This window comes from Ursus maritimus, unplaced genomic scaffold, assembly GCF_017311325.1.
Source record: "Ursus maritimus isolate PB19 unplaced genomic scaffold, ASM1731132v1 scaffold_6, whole genome shotgun sequence".
In the NCBI taxonomy this organism is placed as follows: Eukaryota; Metazoa; Chordata; class Mammalia; order Carnivora; family Ursidae; genus Ursus; species Ursus maritimus.
The window spans coordinates 63,950,315-63,972,379 of NW_024426774.1; the positions used below are offsets into that span (position 1 = coordinate 63,950,315).

General features: G+C 46.7%; 1 protein-coding gene across 3 annotated transcripts in view; it reads right to left on the reverse strand.

Annotated features, from left to right (window-relative positions):
• SPTBN1 (spectrin beta, non-erythrocytic 1) overlaps positions 1–22,065 on the reverse strand; it is a 139,597-nt gene that overhangs the window by 15,776 nt on the left and 101,756 nt on the right. For all 3 annotated transcript variants that reach the window (XM_040623478.1, XM_040623477.1, XM_040623479.1), the window contains exons 17-28: positions 20,109–20,199; positions 15,062–15,208; positions 13,496–13,759; positions 11,572–11,796; positions 11,036–11,125; positions 10,603–10,884; positions 9,773–9,903; positions 8,385–8,589; positions 7,609–7,983; positions 3,702–3,946; positions 2,489–2,627; positions 1,706–1,790 (exon numbers count right to left, since the gene is read on the reverse strand). In XM_040623478.1, the coding sequence (XP_040479412.1) occupies positions 1,706–1,790; positions 2,489–2,627; positions 3,702–3,946; positions 7,609–7,983; positions 8,385–8,589; positions 9,773–9,903; positions 10,603–10,884; positions 11,036–11,125; positions 11,572–11,796; positions 13,496–13,759; positions 15,062–15,208; positions 20,109–20,199 (2,279 nt within the window). The remainder of the gene's footprint in view (positions 1–1,705; positions 1,791–2,488; positions 2,628–3,701; positions 3,947–7,608; positions 7,984–8,384; positions 8,590–9,772; positions 9,904–10,602; positions 10,885–11,035; positions 11,126–11,571; positions 11,797–13,495; positions 13,760–15,061; positions 15,209–20,108; positions 20,200–22,065) is intronic.

Here is a 22,065-nt window from a genome sequence, read left to right on the forward strand (position 1 = left end):
AAAATAAACAGGTGAAATTTTAAAACAAACAGATGAACTTACCAAGGATATTTTAGATAACCCGACAGATCAAACTAGCATTTCAACATGTAAGCGATATAAAAAAAAACGAGACGGGACTTCTTTTCCTTCTGTCTTTGAAATCTGATACGCATTTTATACGTATAGCACATCTCAGTTTGGACCGGCCACGTTTCGCATTCTCAAGAGCCGCATGTGGACAGGGGCTACAGCAGACAGTGCTCGGTACAGGCCCAGAAGGTATGCTCTACTCACTCGGCCCTACTTCAGCGAGGTAAGCTTCAGGGCCCTGAAGGAATTCAGTCTACATACAACCAGACCACGCTGACGAAGCAGGCATTCATTCACCAACCGCCCTTCCCAGGGTGGTAGCTGTAGGTTTTACTTTGGGGGGAATGAGAGGGAGGAAAGGATATAGGGGACACTCTAGAAAGTAGGGACAATATGGGCTTCTGCTTCTGCTTTCTTTGTTCTGTTCCCCCACATATGAGGAAAAACAGCAGGACATCCACCACAGTGGAGGGAGGGGCAGGTCAGAACTTGGCCAGCTTTGCACCGTGGCCAGCATTCATTTTCGCTCCATCATAAAAGGTGATGCTTGGGGCCACAGGGGTGAGACATGGACTGCGGGCAGCATCAGCATCCCCAGGAGCTGCTGGCTGCCTCTCTTCAGCAGTCTGGCCGCCCTCGCCAAGGCCACAAGGAGAAGACGCCACCGATGCATGAGGGACTCACCCCCTCATTGCGCATGCCCAGCACACAACCTGGGGCCTAGGTCACAGTGCGGAGCAACACAGGCTTTGCTGAAGTGAACGTGCCCTGGGAATTCTCAAAATTTATACACCAAATTCTCATCCAAAGAACGGTTAAGAGCAGGATTTGGTTCTAGCCCAAAAGGGTGAGGGGCCTTCCTTACGCATTTTACAAACCTTTTAGACAAGGCCCCCCAGAGTCTGTTTCCAGTGAGTACCCCTGGTGTCTGAGAATGGGGTTCTATTACACTAACAGAGCCCCGAGCCCCACACGCAGCATGGCGAAGCATGATACATAATGCTCGAGCTGGGCTAGCTTCAGTGTTCATACCTACTACGAGATGCTAGTCCCAGTACTGCATGTTATAAACTGTGGTAGCTCACAGATCCCTTTATAAAACCAGATTAAAATTAGAATCTACCTCAGAGGGTCCCCTTGGGGAGTAAATACAGAAAAATATATACAACACTTAGAATAATGCCCAGCTCATTGCAAAATCTTCATAGTTGGTAGCTTTTATAAAGTTACAAACCTTCTATTAAGAGCACAAGATATAAGACCTAATCAGGCCAACTTTCTACCTTCTTGACTGCAGTAGTAATTCCTCTTAAAGATAACTAGAGGAGGAGGGGACTTCAAGCTGGAGTCTCCCAGAGGGACACCGAATTGTCATTCCACGCTGTTCCTGAAGACCACCTCAATCCCACTTACAACACTGAGATCAATCCGGGGATAAAAAATAACGCATATGCCACAGGGAACTACTTAAAAATACTTAGCATGAAATGGTGAACTAGGGCATTAAGAAAGAAGCATTTAGAACACCAAAAATCACTACGTGATAACATCATATCAAATCATAGCAGCAAACTAAACTTGCATGTGGTCAATGGACACCCAAAAAGGAAGAAAAGATTAAGTAGGTCCTTACTCAGTCTTAACCATTCCCATCGGTCTTCCCACTTGTCAATCATTTCTTTTCTCTTTTCCGTCAACTGCAGTAACTTTTCCTTGATCTGTAAGAAAAGGAGGACAACAGGGACATCTTAACAGATTGTACCACATCCTTCTAGCCTTCCCCTTGATGGGTCACTTTGCCCAAGGAAAATACATTTTCTGTAGAGACCACTGCTAAACCAGGGAGTACCTAAGGACTACTCAGTCTATTTATGTACCAGAGAGAAAAATATGGCAACATGCCTTCCAGAAGGGGCTGAGAGGAAGGCTGGGCTCCACCCAAAGCTGCTGTCGTGAGGAGGCCAACCATGCTCTGAGCCCCCTCCAGATTCTGGGGCTCCATACAGCGAACATGCCCAGGAAGAGATGGACAGTGAGGGGGGCAAAGCCCTAACCTCTCTGAGAGAACACCTTACCCCTGCAAGGGGGCCACGTGCTGACGCATCACGTCTCTCTTCATTACCATCACCATAACTAGAATTAGACAGAAAAGGGATGCCACCCAGGGTGAGTACTGATGGAGGAGGTGACAAAGGATGGAACTGCAGAAATGGTCTTTTGTGCCTAGGCTGTTCTAGTGTAACTATCCCCCACACAAGGGAGAGGAGCAAAGAATTTCAAAATAAGTGTAAGCATACATGCATATGAAGACATATATATTTCCCTGTCATGCATACATACTGACAACATAAAGTCATCTTACATCTTAAGGCTGTCTGCATTCACTCTGGGGCCCTAAAGCCAAGAGCCGTCCTACCTCCTCAGATGCATAGTGCTTTCTCGCCAGCAGGGATTTCCCAAGCTCAATGCAGGTTGTGAAACTGTCATTACGAGCATCGATTTCAGCTTTGATACCTTGGTGATTATTCATTAATAGTTCAACAGATGATACGTCCCTAAAATGAGACAAATAGTACCCATTTAGGAGATCAAGCTTTCCAAATAAACATGTAGGTTTCAAAACACATAATTAACTTGCAGGAAATCATTCAACAGCACAATATATCTTTCAGGTCTGATTCAGGACCAGCAATGCAACCTAACATTTGGAATAAGGCTTCTCCGATTCTTGTGTGTGTGTGTGTGTGTGTGTGTGTGTGTGTGCGCGCGGTGCACGCACACGTGCAGGGACATGCATTTACTAATTCAAAATGGTTGCCAGGCAGGTGCCAGAAAAGCCACTGGATTTCTGTTCAAACTTTAATACCCTCATGAGTTAGGGCCAAAGGTTCAGGACATGTGTGTTCCAAAGAGCAGCTGGTATCGCCCTCTTATTCAGGCATGAAGAGGCACACAGAGCCAGAACCAGCTTGGAAATTGACAACTGTAGAGCTGTGAGACCTTCTCATGAATCAAAACCTGAAGTCCTGATCTGGGAAATACAACTGCTTTTTATATACCCAGTAATACAAGATTTTTTCTCAATTACAGCGGGGGCTGGCGCTGGCAGGGGTGAAGCTGGAGGCTGTGTATGTGCCGGCCCGTTCATCTCTTAGCCACTCTTCACTGCCTCGCAGCAAACACGGCCAGAGAGAAGATATGGAAGAAATAGTAAATAATCATCTCGAGACACCACTGAAGCAGATGGTGAGGATAAGAGACACCTTTGGTAATGCATGTGAAAAGGGATACAGTGGTTTTTAATCTCAGACACAGAAAAAGAACTCAATTCCAATGATGAGGGAGAGCTAGTCATGCCCAAGGTATGTGAATGCTTGAAGCATGAGGCCCAGAGAAAGGGCAGGAAGGCAGGAGGGAATGTGGAGCACGGGGGTAGGAGAGAGGGTTGGACAGCACTGTGCCTGGTTCCCTGGTAACTGTGTGCTGCAGACAACAGAGGCAATGGAGGCTGCCCCCAAACCCCTTGGCACCCCAGCTCTGGCCCCTGGTTCTTTCTAGAAGATCCCTCTAACAATCCCCCAGGGTCAGCAGGCGGGCCATCCTCCCACCCAGGAGGCCAGGCGAGTTACCTGGGCTTCTCCTGGGCTTCGATCTGCCGGATGACATCCTCCATCCACAGCATGAGGTCACGCACCATGCTGAAGAAGCGGAACTTGTCCCCAGTGTCCACCAGCCGCACCCTGCGGCCCTCACAGGCGTCTAGCAGGGCCTTCCAGGCTTCCAGGACCTCGTTCTCCCGCTTCTGGATGTCATCAGCCTTGTCACCTGCATAGGCTGCCTGGAGACGGGCTGCGTCCTCCTGGAGCTGCCTCACCTGTAAAGCCACAGGGGAGACGAGTCAGCTCAGATGGGTGGGCATTCTCTCCACTGCCCCACCACTGCCTCCATGCACACCACACGCTGTTCTACACTAATGAGAACACCGAGTCAGCCTGGGGCCCGTACACCCCAAGCAGTTCACAAGAAGCGCACAAGAGATCCACATCGGAAAAATCCAAGTTTAGTATAAATGTACCGAACTGCATGACAGAGTTCAGTGCAAATGAGAAGACAAATGAAATGCTACCGGAATGCAGGCAGGAGACCTTGGTCAGGTGTCCTGGAGGGGGCCTGGGATATAAAGATGGTACAGAAAGCCGAGGGTACATATGCAGACATATTCAAAAAATCAACATGCAACCAGCTCCTGCAGGGTACGGATTTTTTTTTTTTTTTTAAACATCATGAACAAGGAACTACCATGAAGAACTCAGTTTGAAAACAAGTTTCCCATTGTTATGTGATGTTGCTGTAAGAGATCTTACATGGGCCAGTTCAAGTTGAAAAACAAAAATATATCATCTAATATAGCTCAAAAAACTGACTGACATCCAAGAAGGTGGAATTTTCACTAGCCAAATTTCACTAAAAACTCTGCAGACCAGCAAGTGCACATGGGCCTCAGGGAGAGATGCTCCGCGGAGACATTGTAGTTTGTCATGAGTGGATCTGACTGTTGAAAGGACAGCGCACTACCGCTCCCGTGGAAGGCACAGGCACGATGCGTCAAAATTACAAACGCAGGTACCTTTTGATTTTGTGATTCCACTTTGGGAAATTTATCCTACATAGTTATGCACATAGAGGAAATGAAAGACACATTATTTATGCAGCAACATCTGTAAAAGCAGAAGACTGAAAATAAAGGTCCACCAGTGAGAATCTGGTGACATTCGTGATGGGACATGCATACAGGAGCCTCTTCCGCAGGGATGAAAAAGAACACTCGTGCCGAGTGTTCCAGGAGGATGGCTCTGCAGAAAAAAGCAAAGTGTAGACACTGCACCTAATATCTACTTTCTGAGACATAAAGGGGGAAAAACAAGGACCGGCTTTCACCTTTCTGGGGCGAGGCGTGGAAGGGAGATAGGCCTTTACAAGAGAAAGTCGTAACTGGCTATTTTATATTTTTAGATTTCCTTCTTTTACGTTTTAGTAGCGCCATGCTGTAGATGACATCTGATTAAAAACACACATATAGGAGAAATACACACCCAGCCTTCATTTATTGAGGCTGTGTGATCACAGTCCGCAGACAGGTGTCATCCCAGACTACGGGAGCCTTGAGAGGCCTGTGAGGGGAGAATGCTGACAGATGCCAGCTGGGGGCCGTACGTGGGGAGAAGAGGGAAGGCTGGACCACACCGGTGCTTTCAGGCAGCTGGATATTGACCCCCACCACACAGAAGGACTTTAGGCAGTGGCATACAAGGAAAACAAATTTCTGCAACAGATGCAAAGAACAATCAATGGGGTTTGTTTTCCGTGATGGTTTGATTTCCATATCCTCGCTTCTGGAAATCTTCCATGACTGTGACTCAGGTATAATTCAAAGTACAACAAGCAAGTTCCTAGGAAATTATTTGAAAAACTAATTTTCTATATGACTAACCAAAGCTTTCCCCACAATTAAAAACAAAACGAAACAAAAAAACCCCTTTCCTTGTCCCACTGGTCGTTTTTAATTTGTTCTCAAAAAAACCAAAAACAAACAAAAAACCCCAAGGAAACAAACAAAAACAAGACGGCGGAGGATTGGCAAAAGTGAAAATTCCCCACACAAATGAACTACTGCTCTGAGAAGTCACTGAAGACCACTACTATGGCTCCCATGCAGAGTGGAGAGTGGGCTGGCACAAGAGTTAAATGACGGGGAAGGACACACCACCGGCTTCTGGGAGCCTGCCCCAAGGGCCTCCCTCTAATGCTGTTACCAGAAACCTGGGCTGAGTCTGTATTTGCAGGAGGGGCACGCATACTTCTAGAGCTGTAAATGGCCTCGTCCAGCAGGTACGGTGAGGCGGAGACTCTCAAGACGGGAGGCAGTGGACTCCTGCCCTCCCTCCAGATGAGATGGGTGCCCTCAGCAGTCTGAGGCTCACCAGGTGGAGGGGTTTAATGAAGAAAACAAGAGAACAACTCCATCATCTCTGGAGTCTCTTGAAGTTCTAAAAACGAAGTGATTTTACAGGTGCAGGAAAGACCTACTGACGTAAGGTTTGTTCTAGCTCTGCCTGGAGGCATTCCACAAGGTCCCCCAAGCTCTTTTTTATGTAACAACAGTTACAGAACACGTTCAGAGCTCTCATGGGAGCATACATCTTGCAAACAACATCTCAAGCCTCAAAGCATTAGGGAACAGAAACAAAGACAAATTGAATGGCAAGTTGTCACAGAGCTGGGAAGTCCACCAGCTCTGAAGGAAAGACTGGAAATCCTTACGATACACAGTGGACCCTACTAAATTCTGCTTCATGCAGACCCTCGGCCACTCCAAGTACCTCTATTTAAATATTCCCTCCATACCTTCTACTTCCTTGGTGGAAATACTGAAGTCACTTAATCTGCACGGAGCCCCAGCTGTGATCTATCAGTCTCTAGAAGGAGCCAATTAAAGGTAGGGGAGAAGACAATAGTGGTAAAAGTGGTCCCTCCAGAGAACAAACTCCAAACTACACGGAAGACTGGTAAGGCCGATGGCACTGGAACGGGGTCAGCCCACAGTCAAAGCGGGGCCGCGTGCTTCCATAAATCAAGATTGACTGTTCCATAGCCATGCCCCTTCATTTCGTATTGTCTAGGGCCGCCTATGCTGTAACGGCAGAGCTGAGGATTTGCAAGGGGGACCATGTGTCCCATGAGGCTGAAAATAGTTACCATCTGCACTTCTACAGAAGGAGTCTGCTGATGCCTGCGCCCTAGGTTACCAATGCGCTCCTGACAGACAAGAACAACCCTCCTAATGTACTCCGGGCTGGTATCTTCAGTGAAACTGGCTTCTTCTCCAGGACCATGAAGTTGAGGAGAAAAAGATACAATTGAGTTTTCATTTACAAGTCATAAGACTGAACAAGAAACTGTGCAGAGATTGGGGAGTGAACTAAAGAGTGATTATACTCCAGGTTCTCACTGCTGAGCTGTTATCATTCTGTCAAGCATCTTTTAAAGAAAGTCTTTGTGTCAGCCATATTGGACTGGGGGAGCGGGGAGACCAGGCGTATTAAAACATTAGACTCTTGTTTTCTCTCTTTCCGGACCTATAACTCAGATCCTGGTGGATGGAGAATAATAAGATATTATTGTGGAAATGATTCGGGTGACTACGCTAACATAATACAAATGTGTGTGGAGACGGTCTAGAACTGGCAAATGTTTGCATGTACGTCTGGGTTTGTTTTAATCGTAGGGATGGTTACTTAATGATGTCTGCGCATGCAGCAAACTGTGACCTTCACGGACTGAGCTCTCCCAAATGGAGCATTTTAACTCTGTGTGTGTGTGTGTGTGGTGTGTGTGTGTGTGTGTGTGTGTGTGTGTGTGTGTGTGTTGAATGTGGGCAATTCTTGGAGGCATGTTTTGAGGAGCCAAGGAACGAACAGAGACGCTCAAAGATGCACAAAGACGCTCCCCGCCACCCTGGGCGGCTCCCTGACCCACCTGAGTGCCCAGAGCCTGGATGTCATGCTCGAATGTGGTGTGCATTCTCTGTAAGGTCTCCACTGTGTTCTGATCTCTCCCAAGCTCCTCGGGGAGTTTCTTGTGTTTGTCCTGGATGCGCCCAAAGATCTCCTTGGCGTCGTGGTAAAATTTGTGCAGTTCATAGGAGGCGGCGAGAATCTGTGTTCTCGTGTCAATGAGCTCCAGGAGGTCAGCCCAGGCTTCGTTGAGCCCATCCTTCCACTCAGCGATGGTGGCAGCATCTGAATGTCCAGAGTTGATGAGTTCATCGGCCATGTGATTGACCGTGTCCACACGCTCCTGCCCAATGTTCCCGGTGTCTCGGGCAAATTCCCGGAACCGTTCTTGTAACATCTGAAACGGAGATGAGCGTTAAAAAAAAAAAAAAAAAAAAAAAACAGTGAGACTACCGTGAACATTTTATTCTTGATCACATGAATGTCCTTTGGAAAGAAACAAGCAGTACGCATGACTTAACAGGTCCTAGCTCTAAAAACTCAACCAGGCTTCCTTCTTGCTCGCTGTCACAGAGCAAGGCCCTGGCTTCATCTCCTTTCACTACTGGGGAAAAGGGCAGAGAGGTTAAATAAGCTAAGTCAAAGTTGCCTGGTGGTAAAAGAGCTGAGCTGAAACCAAACCCCAAGACCTTTGACGTGAGTCCAGGGCGTGTGATGTGCTCACAGATAAGGAGTCAAGCGGCCGTCTGTGCACAGCGCGCACTGCACGGCTGCCCCTGCCCTGCCCACGGTACTTGCCGTGACGTGCTCGTAGTCCTGTCCCAACTCGTGCGACCCTGCGACCACCTCCCTCTCGGCAATCCACTGCTCCAGGTCATCCACCTCCCGGTTGAGCTGGAAGAGCCTGTGCCTCTCGTCCAGCTTGCCCCTCCGCTCTTCGGCGAGGTCTTTCAGGCCAGCGTACAGCTTATCCACTTTGGACTGCCGCATGCTGATGCGCTCACTGGAAGAGGGGGAGGGGAGGAGAGGAGGGGTGGCAGGAAAAGGACCTTAAATGTCACATTTTCTTCAGGGAGAAAACAAATGAGGTGGAGACGCCAAGAAAGCATGTTACATAAAATTTCTCGGAGGAAACTTCTGGTTCACCTATTTAGCTTAAAAAATAAAACTCTGGAATTTGACCTTGAGTAATTTTAGAGCCCACATGTAAACAAGACACAATCATTAAGGCTGAAGGCCATCCTGACTGTGATGATAGAGGGAGGGAGGACAAACCCCAACTCTCTGCACTGCTGGCTCTGGAAATCAGGATTTCCTTTGACGTTAAAAGTTAAAGAACCATGCAGCCGAAGGGACAAATGATATCCCTGTCTGGCACACATCTCCACCTTCTCTGGGGTGCAGGCTCCTCCCCGCCATTCCTGTCAAGTGGGTCCTGGGAGCCCTGTATCCCTTCCAACTTTTCCCCAGCATGACTGTCTTCTAACAGGCAATCAGAGACAAGGACTTCCAATGCTCGACCCTAGAGACTAGGAAGCTGCCTTCCTGGGAATCCTGTCATGAACACATGAAGGACCCCCTACACCAACATGGCCACCGACTGCATCTTCAATGTGCCTTGGCTGATGCACAAAGCCGATTCTTTTCCTGAGTTATAAAAGGCAGTTACAGAGCAAACCTAAAATAACTGCCATTAAAGTTAATATGTGAGTGTGGTATAAAGTGGGGAAGGACCACACACACTCCTCTTCTTTATTCCCAAGGTGCGTGAAGGACTTGATCTCTGAGGAAGTGGTATCATCTTGCTCCTATTGTTTTACAGGTCGGTGCATGCTTGTCTACCACTCAGTTAACTGAACTGGATGACTTTCAACCCAAGGGTAGGTTTTGATAACCCGTATCTGTGCAAGTCAATCTGCACTTGACTCATGACACCAGTGATTTTTCAAGAGGGCCTTGGCTCATAGGAGATATTTAACTCACAAGAGCAATTTCCTAATGTAACAATTCACCCTTCCCATTCAGCACAGGCCTACTGGGTCTATTTGACAGATGCTTCTCAAAGATCTCTGTCACCAGTTACTCAAGATGGATGCTGCCATGTCCGTTCGCACGGATCAGAGTAACAAACCCTCACACTGGGAGGAACTGAGAAGCCCATCTCATCCTGACGACAAAGTCCTCACCTTTCAGGATGGCTGTCAGCCACCAGGGCCCGGCTGGTCTTGGAGAGCTGATGCACGGTCTCCGCATAGTCCTCCACTGCTTGTTCCAGAATCTGGTGCTTCTTTAACATGGAGACAGCACTCTGCTCATCCTGCAAAGAGGGGGAGGGTCACAATCAGTCGTCCCCTCTGACCCAACACCAGCTTCAAGCGGGACCAGCTGACTGCATGATGGGTGGAAGGAAGAATCATGAGAAAGAACAAAACCACAAGTGTGATATGGGCAGGGCAATGCTGAAGCCTTTCAGGAGAGTCAACCCGGACTGGACCAAGGGGGGGGGCATGAAAGATGACCACAAGGATCGTACAGAATGAGTGAGACCCCTCCAAGGTACAGGCTCAAGCCCAGGAACCCACGTGTGCCCTCGCTGGCTGCTGAGGCCATACATAGATGACAATATTCTGCAACCCTAACAACTTTTAAATGGTCTCAAAAGCATCTTGTCAAGTTTAGGTAACTCTATTAACTAAAGAGAGCAGAAAGGACTCTGGCAAATATCTGTTAAAAAAAGAAAAAAGGCAAAAAAAAAAAAAAAAAAAAAAAGGAAAAAAAAAAAAAAAAAAAAAAAAAGGATACACCTAGTCTTAATGACATATACCAGGGTTCAGACAGGAAGATTCTTGTCAAGGGGAGATCCCCACAGATTCTGGTCACCTTCATGCACCACGGTGTCCCCCGTGACACTCGAAGGCAATGATAAAATGCTTCACAAACACACAGTCACCAGCAGAGAACAAGCTTGGGGCGGGAGTCTGAGGCTCTCCAGGGCAGGGCTGGAAACCTCTCTCACCTTGGCCTTCTCCTCAGACATCATGTACAGCTCCTGCTCGCTCATCCACGCCTCAGCCTCGGCCGCGTCGAAGTAGTACTGCTGGGCCCTGTGCGCCTCCTCAAGCCGCCTGTGGCGCTTCTCAGTCTCCTCGATGAGGAGGCCCCACAGCTCCTTGAGGTCAGCGAGTCTCCGCCGGATGGCCTCAGCATTGAGGCTGCTGCTGTCGGTGACAATGCTTTGGCTCCTCTCGAAGATGTCATCAATGCGAGGCTGGTGTCCCTGGATCTCTTTCTGGAGCGTCTGTGGGAGCGGGGGAAACAGAGGCTTGCTGAGCCGTGACAGCAGGCTGTTCCGCGAGCGCCAGGGGGAAACAGTGCTCTCTCGCACTCTCTGCCCTGCAGTCTGGAGCAATTATTCATCTGACTGAGCTAGCCCAAGCAGAAACGCTTACCTGATTTTTCTTTATTAACAGCTGCACAGTCTGGAGGTTGTGGCCATGATCCGTGGAAGTTGCCAAAGGCATCCTCTCTCCAACCCACAACTGGAAAGAATTGTAAATTTAGGTGGTCAGGACTGCTCAAAAAGAACAAATATTTGATGCAAACAAGTGCAGCAGAGGATCAGCAGGGAGGTCAGCCCAAGAGAGGGGTGTGTGACCCCACTGGGAAGGGCTGCCCGAGGTACAAGGTGAGGGATGGGCTTTCAGACGCTACTTCATCCTCACTGCTGGACTCACTGCAAGTCCTCGCCCTTAATTTATTTTTAAAACTACTATTCTAGGGGGATTAAAACCCTAGAACATCTTTAGAAAATCAAAGAAAACAATGGAGTTGCATTTCGTGTAGATACATAAAAGCGTAGGCTTCGATAACCCAGCTCACCAACATGGCCCGAAGTGAGTCCAACAAAGAAGTGAGAACACGACTGACGGCAGGACAGATGAGGAAGCTTATGGAAAGGCCCCTTGCGTGCTGAAGGTCTACTTACAATCTCGTCTTCCACATCCCTGTTGAACTGATGGATCTCTTTGGAGGCCAGCAGATTATGCTTTCTCTCGTTCAAGGGCTCCAGCAGTTCCATGAACTTGGTCTGCACGGTGAGGCGCTTGCTGTCCACCTCGTCGGTGCTCTTCCCCTCCTGACTCAGGGCCTGGGCCTGGCTCTGGAGCTCCTCGATCTCCTTCTTCCGCACCTCCATTTGGTTCTCCAGCATCTGAGGGCAGAAAACATCAAGTGTGTCACACTAGAGACATGGGAGACACACAGTCCTATAAAATGCTTTGGGCACTGGCCAAAAGGGAAGACTGAGTATAAATTTATATAACGGAGAGTCTAAGAAGGGACTCTTAACATCTATATCAAACTACCGATCAATCCTTTTCCAGGATTTCTTTTTTTAAGATTTTTTATTTATTTGACAGAGAGAGACACAGCGAGAGAGGGAACACAAGCAGGGGGAGTGGGAGAGGGAGAAGCAGGTTCCCCACTGAGCAGGGAGCCCGATGTGGGGCTCAATCCTAGGACCCTGGGATCGTGACCTGAGCCGAGGGCAGACGCTTTACAACTGAGCAACCAGGCTCCCCCCCACCCCTGCCCCGGCTTTTTTAAAGTAGGTTCCATGCTCAGCATGGTATCCAACATAGGGCTTGAACTCCCGATCCTGAGATCAAGACCTGAGCTGAGATCAAGAATCGGACGCTTAACCGACTGAGCCACCCAGGTACCACCCTTTCCAGGATTTTTTAACTCAGGAACAACATTCAAGTTCATCCAGGAACTTAGAAGGCAAATAACAAGACAAATAAGAATTAATTATGGGGAAAGGACAGTCTTCATCTGCTTGTTCAGAAGCCATAATGATGTTGGAAACCCATGTTAACCATCAATAATGTCTTAAGGTTCGAGTTCTTTTAGGCAAAGAGAATAGCTAATATTTCCATCTTCTCTCAATTTTTTCAATTAGAAGGCTGATTATTTTTTCTTAATACCAGATTATGAGGTGAAAACATGCTAATTACTTATTTACAGGAGGAGAATGAGCGGAAGTGAAAGCAGGGGGAGTCTCACTCAGGAAAACATCACATTGAGAATAACACCTACTGATGGCTAAGAGACAGGGGGTTGCACCTAGGAATAAATGGACTCCTTTCTTAGATAGGGAAGTAAACAGCCATGAGTAAAATCCACCCTTAACAAAACTCCTTAATGCATAGTAAGGTAGCCAAATAACCACATCACTTAGCAAAAGGAAGGGTGAGTATCACTTTGAAGAAACAGGCCTCAGCACTTGGCAAAGACACTTCCACAGTGACTGGTTCTAAGCACAACTGTGGGGCTGGGGACTTGTCCACACATTGCAAACCCAGCCAGGGAAGCCACTGGAAGATTCTGCCACCAACCTGCTTTCTCAACTTCACGGAAGCTGTTTTCTCAAAATTTAAGGTAAATTCATTTGCCTTTAGAATGCACTACCAGGATGTCCCCAAAATAAGTAAATAAATCTCTTTTATTATCTAAAAAGTACCCTGACCAACTCAGATAACTAACATGTACCTCCTAGACGTTATACAGCAAAGTATGAGAACAGGATTGCTTTCCTTCGTGTAAACTGCAGACATGAATGAAGTGAATATTTACTCAACTGTTAAATGGTACTATTATCTCTCAACTAAGATGATGACAATAAGAAAAAGTATTCCCATGCACAGACACCCAATATTCTACTAATACTGTGTCTTTCCAGTTGATTCTAGTGGTGTCCACTGATGCTGTCAGGACAAACATTTTGCTGGGTTAAAACCCCTTCACACAGAAGATAGGTGGTTGAGAACATGGTGGGCGAGTTAAGTCTATAAAGACGACGTCAAGAAAAGAGAAAGAGGCCCAAGTATGTGGTCCCCTGGTGCACTTGCCTGTTGCTTTTTAAGCAGGATGTTGACGCTGGTCAAGTCTTTGCCATAGTCGTCTGACTGAATCTGGCTCTCCAGGCCGTGCAGCCATTTGTCCAGATCTGCACAGCTCTGGGTGAAAAGTTCGGCCTTGTTTGCATCAAAGAGCCGCTGGGCCTTGGTTTGGGTGGTGGATTCAAGAACTTCCCACATGTTATGTAAACCAGTGAGTTTCTCCTTCACCACAGCTTCCGTCTCAGGCTTTTCTGAAATCAGCTGCATTCCTTCCTGGAAAACATAAATAAATACAGTTTGCTAGGGAACAAAGGTCACTGTGAAGACCAACCCTAAAGTATTTAATCTGTGATCTACCTATTCATTCAACCTACAGAGCCTTTCCACATAAGGTTACCGCTTAATAAAATGGATAAGGGCCTAGTCTATGTACACTACACGGCTTTCAAGAGTTCAGCAAGAAGTGACCACGGCATGCTGAAACAGTTCCATAGGGGGCAGCGGGAAGTGCTCATGACGGCAGATTTCATCCCCCCCACTCGGCCCCAAAGACCCCAACACATTATTTTAACCTTTAAGAGTCTGAAACAAGGGGGCACCCGGGTGGCTCAGGCTGTTAAGCATCTGCCTTCAGAGCTCAGGTTATGGTCCCGGTGTCCTGGGATGGAGCCCCGAATCGGGCTCTCCGCTCAGTGGGGAGTCTGCTTCTCCCTCTCCCTCTGCCCCTTTCCTCTGCTCCCTCACCCCTGCTCATGCTCTGTCAAATGAATAAATAAAATCTTTATAAAAAGTCTGAGAAAGAGAAGAGGGAAGGTAGGGAACTTCACGTTCATGTTCAGTTATGCTGCACAGAATCTCCCTGTGCCAAAATAATACATTTTAGGTTATTATAGTGCCTGGTCACTGAAGAAAAATTGAGAAGATTTTTAAAAAATACAAAATATTTCTAAATTCTGTGCAAATCATCAGCCTCTCACATTCCAGAATATGTGATAGGATCAAGAGAGTGGCGACTCTGTCCAGGGGGCTCACAGCCCATTATCTGTAGTAGGTGAGAAACAAAAGAGAAACCAAACTAGTGCTCACTAAAAGACAAATCAAGTGTTCTGCACCACACCTGGCTGGGTTTTCTGCTTTTCTCCCTTCTACCGAGTCAAAGTCAGGAACTGGTAGGTGGGAGAGGGACTGCTCCAGGCTGTGTAACTTCTGTACGGGATCAGACAGGACTCAAAAAGGCGAGAGTCCATGCTAAAGAGAGGAGCTCACTTTCACCCGGTCACTCTCATGCCATGGCCACACCACAGAAACAGGGGCCTCACCGGGGCGCCTGGGTGGCACAGCGGTTGAGCGTCTGCCTTCGGCTCAGGGCGTGATCCCGGCGTTATAGGATCGAGCCCCGCATCGGGCTCCCTGCTCTGCTGGGAGCCTGCTTCTTCCTCTCCCACTCCCCCTGCTTGTGTTCCCTCTCTCCCTGGCTGTCTCTACCTTTGTCGAATAAATAAATAAATAAATCTTTAAAAAAAAACAAAAACAAAAAACGAAACAGGAGCCTCATCAAACATTTTAATTTCTCACCTTCTCAATTTTGTCAAGCCATTCTTTGTTGGATGCAAGTTCTGCCATAAATGCTTGATGTTTTAACCATTTACTGTGCAGATTTCTGGCTTCGTCGTAAGACATGTCCTGGGCGGTAAGCATCTTTTCATTGATCCAGAGAGATAGCTAGGAAAAACAAAAATCAGAAAGGTTTCAGAGATTGTGATCACAGACATCAGCCTTTTTCCTGCCTGGAAAGAGTTGTGTTATGTTGTACTATGCATACTGCACGTTTCCATGTCAACAGACAACCAAACATTTACTTTACAACCCTGACCCGTCATGACAGGTTATCTCCATTGTATGGGAGATGTACCTGAGCCATGCTCCAAAGTATGCATCTAACGCTAAATCCAGAAGTACAAGAGCGCTCCGAGCCAGCTTTCAAAGTGTTTGGCACGCGTAACCAGCCTTCCCCCCAAAGGCTTGTGTTTAAAATTCTGCCCTAACCAGTCCAAGCCACAATCTTCTTTCTCTTCCAAGTACTTGTGCCAGCTATACCATGTTAATCATGATTAACTGCCTTTTACTCTATTTGGTAATCGTTTTACTCTTTTAGTTTTCTATTATATATAAAAAAGACCAAACACAAAACCCCCCACTCTTTTATCCCTCCCTTCCCTTCACAGCGTATCTATGGGAATGCCAGAAGCATAAATAACTTGTTCACTGTAGGAGTAAAGCAACAACGATGCCCTCTTTAAGTTTCCTTCAAAGGCTGAATCACCCTCACCTCTTTTTCTATAGCCTCTATTTCTCTAAAGAGCCTTCCATTCAGACCAAGAACACTCCCCAGGACTTGATTTTGAGACCCAACATGTCTCCTTGGATCTATACTCTGCAAAGGCTCACAAAGCCGGCCAGCTGCTGACAGATCTGAGAAAGGAGTTCTCTCATGAGGCCAAGGGTGGGAGTCAGCCCAGCCCCAGGCCCTGGACACGCTTCCCTTGCTGGCTTTCATCCCAATTCTCTGGGCTCCTTACTGCCTGCAGTTGGCCAGGCCAGGTCCTAATTCCTACCCCGTACACAGCACTAAACCGGGAAGAGCTTTTTGTTTGCCTAAGAGAAAGATACACAAAGGAATGTAGGATCAGCCTACAACCAAAGGTCTTCACAGACCATGTCCCTTCTCCTGTGTGACCAGGAGAAGCCCACTTTTGTGGCACCAGTTGCTGCCACAACAAATCTGCACCCCAGACTCTCCATGGTCCAATCTCCAAGGTTTAGAAATGACATAGAGAACCTTCTCTCACAGGACCAACATTTGCAAGGCCATTTACTCACACTCTGCTGCTGGGAAAGGCTTCCCCATAAATTTGTTTAAACAACAGAAAGTCTGTTCTTTGAAAACGAGGTCAAGGAGGGTGATGCATGTCACAGGAGCACCTCTGGCTCTGAATATGGGCAAATTCCCAGGCACCATGTCTACCTTTCTCAGCATATTCACCCACCACGTAGGAGAGGGGTGGGGGTAGAAAGCAAAAGGTACTGAGATCTTTTGTTGTCATTCTTTATCGAGGTGAAAAACCAGTAAATCTCATATACCCCTTTGTAAGCTAGGACTATATAGATTGGTTACATAACAATAGGAGCACTACATTTCCTACTTTAAAAGAATCACCTTTTTTCCAGTTATCTGGGTAGCTAAAATCTGAATTACTATGGCCAATTCATTCAGTCCAAGGGGGAAAGAGGTTAAAAGGAAACCAAATGGTAAAACTTGCCCCGTCTTCTTCATACACACAGATTAAACACAATAGAAGGCATTAATCCAAAGTGCAAAGGACATTCACATATTTTTGCTATTCATAACCACCTACCCAGAGAGATTTAAAAAAAAAAAAAAAGAGCTACATAAAAATCAGAGGCTTATAAACAAATCTGCTCTTTGCGGAACACATCATCCTACAGATAAAGCCCCATGCGCTACAGCACAATGAAATGGAGCTATGGAACTTGCTAGTTCATCAGCCCTTCATCAGCATTCTGCAATCAGAACTACAGTTATTATTTGTGGGCATTTGCAAAGGTCATTTAAGAATATACTCATTCTCTGCAGAAAAGAACACTGTGCAGATTGGAAAAGGATAGGAAAAATGCTTTGATCACGGAATCAAGCTCAGAGCAAAGCAATGGAACTTGCGATCCCTTGTGCCACACAACTCTAGTTATACTGCCCTTTTAAAAAAAAACCCTTCAGTTTCTGAATGTTGTTTCCCTATGGTGTGAGGGGATAAAAGAGAAAAGCAGTAACTTCTAAATCACTTTTCAGGAATTCACTACATTGAAATCCCGCTACAAAAACTGTGATGTGCTTTATAGCCCCATCTACAACAGGGAATAGGGGGCCCCTGCAGTAAATTTCTCCCTCCGGGCAGTGGTTACAGGGAGTGGCAACAAAGGCAGATCTCACAACCCAAGCCTGCTCTAGCCAAGGCACCCACGGGGAAGGGACCGGGGAGACAATTTGGATTCCCGAGACTTTGGACAATACCCATAGCCGGCAATGGTACTAAATCTGACCTGTGGGTACTATGGAAGTTTCTCGAAGCATACTAGATTTTCAAATGCAAAGCTGGTCCATACACAAACTCCATGCTCAGAGATCCTGGCTTAAAGGGTACCCTTAAATTTAATTTTTTTAAAGAAGGGGGAGGGGCAGAAGGAGAGGGAGAATCTTAAGCAGGCTCCATGCCCAGTGTAGAGCCTGACTTGGGACTCAGTCTCATGACGCTGAAATCATGACCTGAGCCGAAATCAAGAGTCGGACACTTAAAAAGGGTATGTATTTTAATGAGGCTGAATGATGCAGAGTTCACAGCCAAAGAACACTACACACCTCCCCTCTGCTTGCTCTTCTATACCAAAGGTTTTGAAGCCTCCAAACCTGACCTATATTCCGTCACCCCACGGAAACTCTACGTGCTGAGGTGGGAGAGACGGCAACCCCAGCAGATCCTATGGCTGTACTAACTTTTCATGAGGCTCCAGGAAAGAAAGGCTGAACCAGGAAGACTTAGCAGAGCAGGCATAAAGAGACCTGCACATCATTCCCAGGACTCAACCGGCGGCCAGAACCTTTCTGCATGCTGTGAGGGGACATCACGGCAGGACTGAGCCCTTGAGGCACGTCCAACAGTCAACTGGTGCGTGGTGAGAAGTGAACTCCTTATAACCAACAGTGCTAACCTGAAACAAGTAGTAACGAAGATCTGACAACCCAGTAAGACGACTTCCTGTGATTCCACTGGGAAGGACTATCATTTTATCCACTTACCTTCCCTACACGTTTCTACTTATGAATCCACACATGTATAAATGGAAAACGGGAAAACTTCATTTGGGTTTCTCTCAAGGGTTCCTCTTGTCTCCTCACCTCCTGCTCTTTTTCTGGCATTCTTTCCCCCAAATTTAGCCTAGGTTTCACCTTGTTGAGGTCCATGAATTTCATTTCATTAAACTTGCCTTCTAAGCCAGAGTATGGAATCCTATTGACTCCGTCCTCCCCCTAGGATGCCCTGAGGTTAAAATGAGTCATCCACAGTACTACAAGGGAACCATCAAGGGATAATACAGGGACCACCAACGTGTCAAAGGCAAAGGCCAGGCTGCAAACAGCTCCTGATTCATCCAGGACTAAAGAGTCACTGAGTATTCACTGTGGAACAACATGCACCCCTACACAGCTAACTTCAGATCCCATTACTCTCCTCTAAGTCCTGTCTGGGGGACACGAATACCTCTCTAAGTGAGCATCCAATCCAAATGGGTTATTGATGCTCGCTGTCATGTGAAGAAGCACTCCTGTCTTCAGCCTGTCTGGCTCCCGGCAAATCCCTCACAGATCCAGATTCATCAGAGTGGCACAGGAAGCTGACAGACCCTAACCTACGCAGTTTAGGGGCTTGCTTTCTGAAGCTTAACCTGCTAGAGCATACTGCAAGATTCATAGTGAGACAGCAGAACGGACATGAAGGATCGCTTATCACACACTCTAACACGACTGCTGGTAGGGCTGTATTTCTTCTAACATGCAGCCATGTGTTTGCAGGCAAGGTGTTGTGATGATTTCAGTCACGTTCTTCACGCACGACTGGATCCCGTCCCCACACCCACCAATGCCCCTCCCAAAAGGGCCCTGCAGCTTCATTTGGATATCCTTCATCCCAATTTTGCCTCCAAGGGGATTTAACCCAATAAACCAGAGAGGACGGAGTCTCAGTGTTGTTCTCTGGCAGAGAGAAAAATGCGATGTGCTCATGAACTCATGAACATGTGAAGGCAGCCAGATGCTTTTCAGCTAGCTTGCAGAAAGACTGCATTTTTCTAGCTAACTTTAGTTTTCCAAGTTTGTTTATGCACGTATCAGGGGAGCATGAAATAGTAAGAGAATCATTAGATTAATACCACATGTTAAAAAAACTCAGGAGTCTGAAATCAGAACTGCTGCTCCTGGCATGTTAGACACGTATTCAAGGAACCTGAAAGATGGATACTCCAAGGTCTTCAGTGAGTAAGAAACTCAGTCCGCATTTTTTAAATCTTTGCTTCTTACCTGGGTAGCCAGTCCTGTTCCTCTTAGTTCCTTCCTTCTCACTTACAACATGCTATTAAGTAAACGTTCTAGGGTATCACACTGTCTTCGACGATGGGGATGTTCCACACCCACACTGTCCAATATGGCAGCTGCTAATCACAATTGGCTACTGAGCACTTAAAATACACCAAGTATGGTGGAAGAACTACATTCTGAATTCCATTTAATTCTAATTAATTTAAAGCAAAATAGCCACATATGGCTAGGGTCCACTGTAATGGACAGCAGGATTCCAGACTATTCTAGATTAGAAGAATCTAGTTACTCTAAGTTGTAGCTTGCAGGCTAGAGAACTGATGAGGTGCCATACTGGCTCAGCTAGAAATGAATTTCTGGGCCTCAGTTAATTTTATAATCCCAAGGGCTCTTCTGCCAAATGCTCTCGCTCTCCTTAGAAGAAAGGGAGGGAGGGGCTGACGGGAGACATACCTCCTGACAATCTTGCAGGAATTTCTGAAGATCCCTGTTGTCCTTCAATCTCATCAGAAGCTCGCTGGCTGCCTCACGATTCTTCCGATGTCTGTTGAAACAATAATAAAAAATTACTTTTAAAAAAGGAAATACAGAATCTTGAAAGACTGAATTTACAACTCAATGTCTTTCCTGGGTATCTACATATGATAAAAGCAGTTTGCTTCTACAGTTCTCATTATGTCAAAAAGACAAGTGAGAGAATTTAGCATCCTCCAAATGAGTAAGCCACAGTATGAGACACCAAAGCCCCTGTCCACGCCACACAACTGGCAGAGGATGGTCTCAAACGAACCACATAAATCCAGGGCTTGCTAATCTGGCGCTCGGGGAAAAAATGTGAGCATGCACTGTGTACAAGTCCCCATCTACGGCACTGCAGGAGAATCTGAAACTCATCTTCAAGAAACTGGGGTGACAACTGTGGCTAAGAAAATATAGATAACCATATAACTGGCTTTAAATTAATGTCTCCTAGATAGATATTTTCCCACCTTGAGAAAAAGTCCCCTCAAACAACAGTGAATCAAGAATGAAAATTTTGAGACCTGTGAGATTATCTACCTACTAGATCCCACTCTTTATTAATGGATAAAGATAATCAAGGTTGAATGAAGCTGAAGCACGAAACCTCAAGAAAAAATTCCTAAGAACAGGTAAGAGCTGCTGAGCTTGGGGAGTGACAAGGGAAATAGGGTGCCGGCTCCCCAGCCCAAATGCTGTACTCAGGGCTTCTTCACACACACTGTCGCGGTACCAGAACTCCGCAGCGCACTTCCTTCAAGCGCCCAGTGGCTTAGGTTCTCCACCAGAGACGGTGAAGAGCAGCTATGGGCATGCCGGGAATGCCGTGGGAAGGATGGCCTTGACACAGTTCTGCGGCAACAGGGAGGTGCTCCGCCACACCGAGGGCCAAGCAGCAGTGCCCTAACACGGCTTCCCCGATATTCCTGAGGAACCTAAGCCAGCCAGGCAGCCTAAGTGAAGGGTATTAACTGGGGCAGATGAGGAGGCTGGGTTTTCATTCTGAGTCTCAAAGCAATTTCTTGCTCCATGTGCCTGGGCAAGGTCTCTCTTGCTGGGCCCCCATGGAGGGATGAGGAAGAACACAACCTCTGACTCTCTACGATGCCACGAGCAGCTCAGGGGGCACCAGCTGCTGTCTGACCTTTAAGAACCTTCCTCGGGAGCAAGAGCGAGCTTACAGTGACACAGTGGGGGACCCGGCCCTCAGTGAATGCTGGCAAAACTGATCGTGGCAACACAGCAGCCGTCATCTGCCCGGGGAACCGAAGGGAAATGCTCTCTGCTCCTACAGGGCGTCAGTGCCTACAGAACAACTAGAATAATACGAGTGGAAATAATACTGCCAGGTATATGCTAGACACGCATAATCCCTTTCTAATGTTTTTTAGTTGAAAGAGGTTTCATAGCTTCGGGAAAAGGGACCTTAGTATTTTTATATCACTTAGGTAAAACGCAAAAATAGAAAAATATTTCTTAAATAATGCTAAATGGAAATAGTATATGCACGTTCAAGGGCATAAAACCCCAAGGCACAGATCGGAAAGCAGAAACTAAAACGTGCCAGGGCTAAGATTAAAGGCTGTAGCTTCTTCCCCAACATTTTTAACATTCTATTTCTTTTATAACAACAAAAAATAAAGGCCAAAGCCTCTTCACGGCATTGATACCCTTTCTCAGATACCAAAAATTTGAAAAAAATTTATTTAAAGACTGTTAGTGAATTTGGGCTAAAGGAATTACTGTCTAAAAATGTGGGTGGGGAAGGAATGTCCAAAAAAAGTTTAAGCTCCCAAACCTCAAATTCCAGTCACTATTTGTAGGGGTTGTAAGAAGATAAAAAGCCAATCTTCAGGAGGAAGGTAATTTGGAGTCAGGCACGAAAATGCAG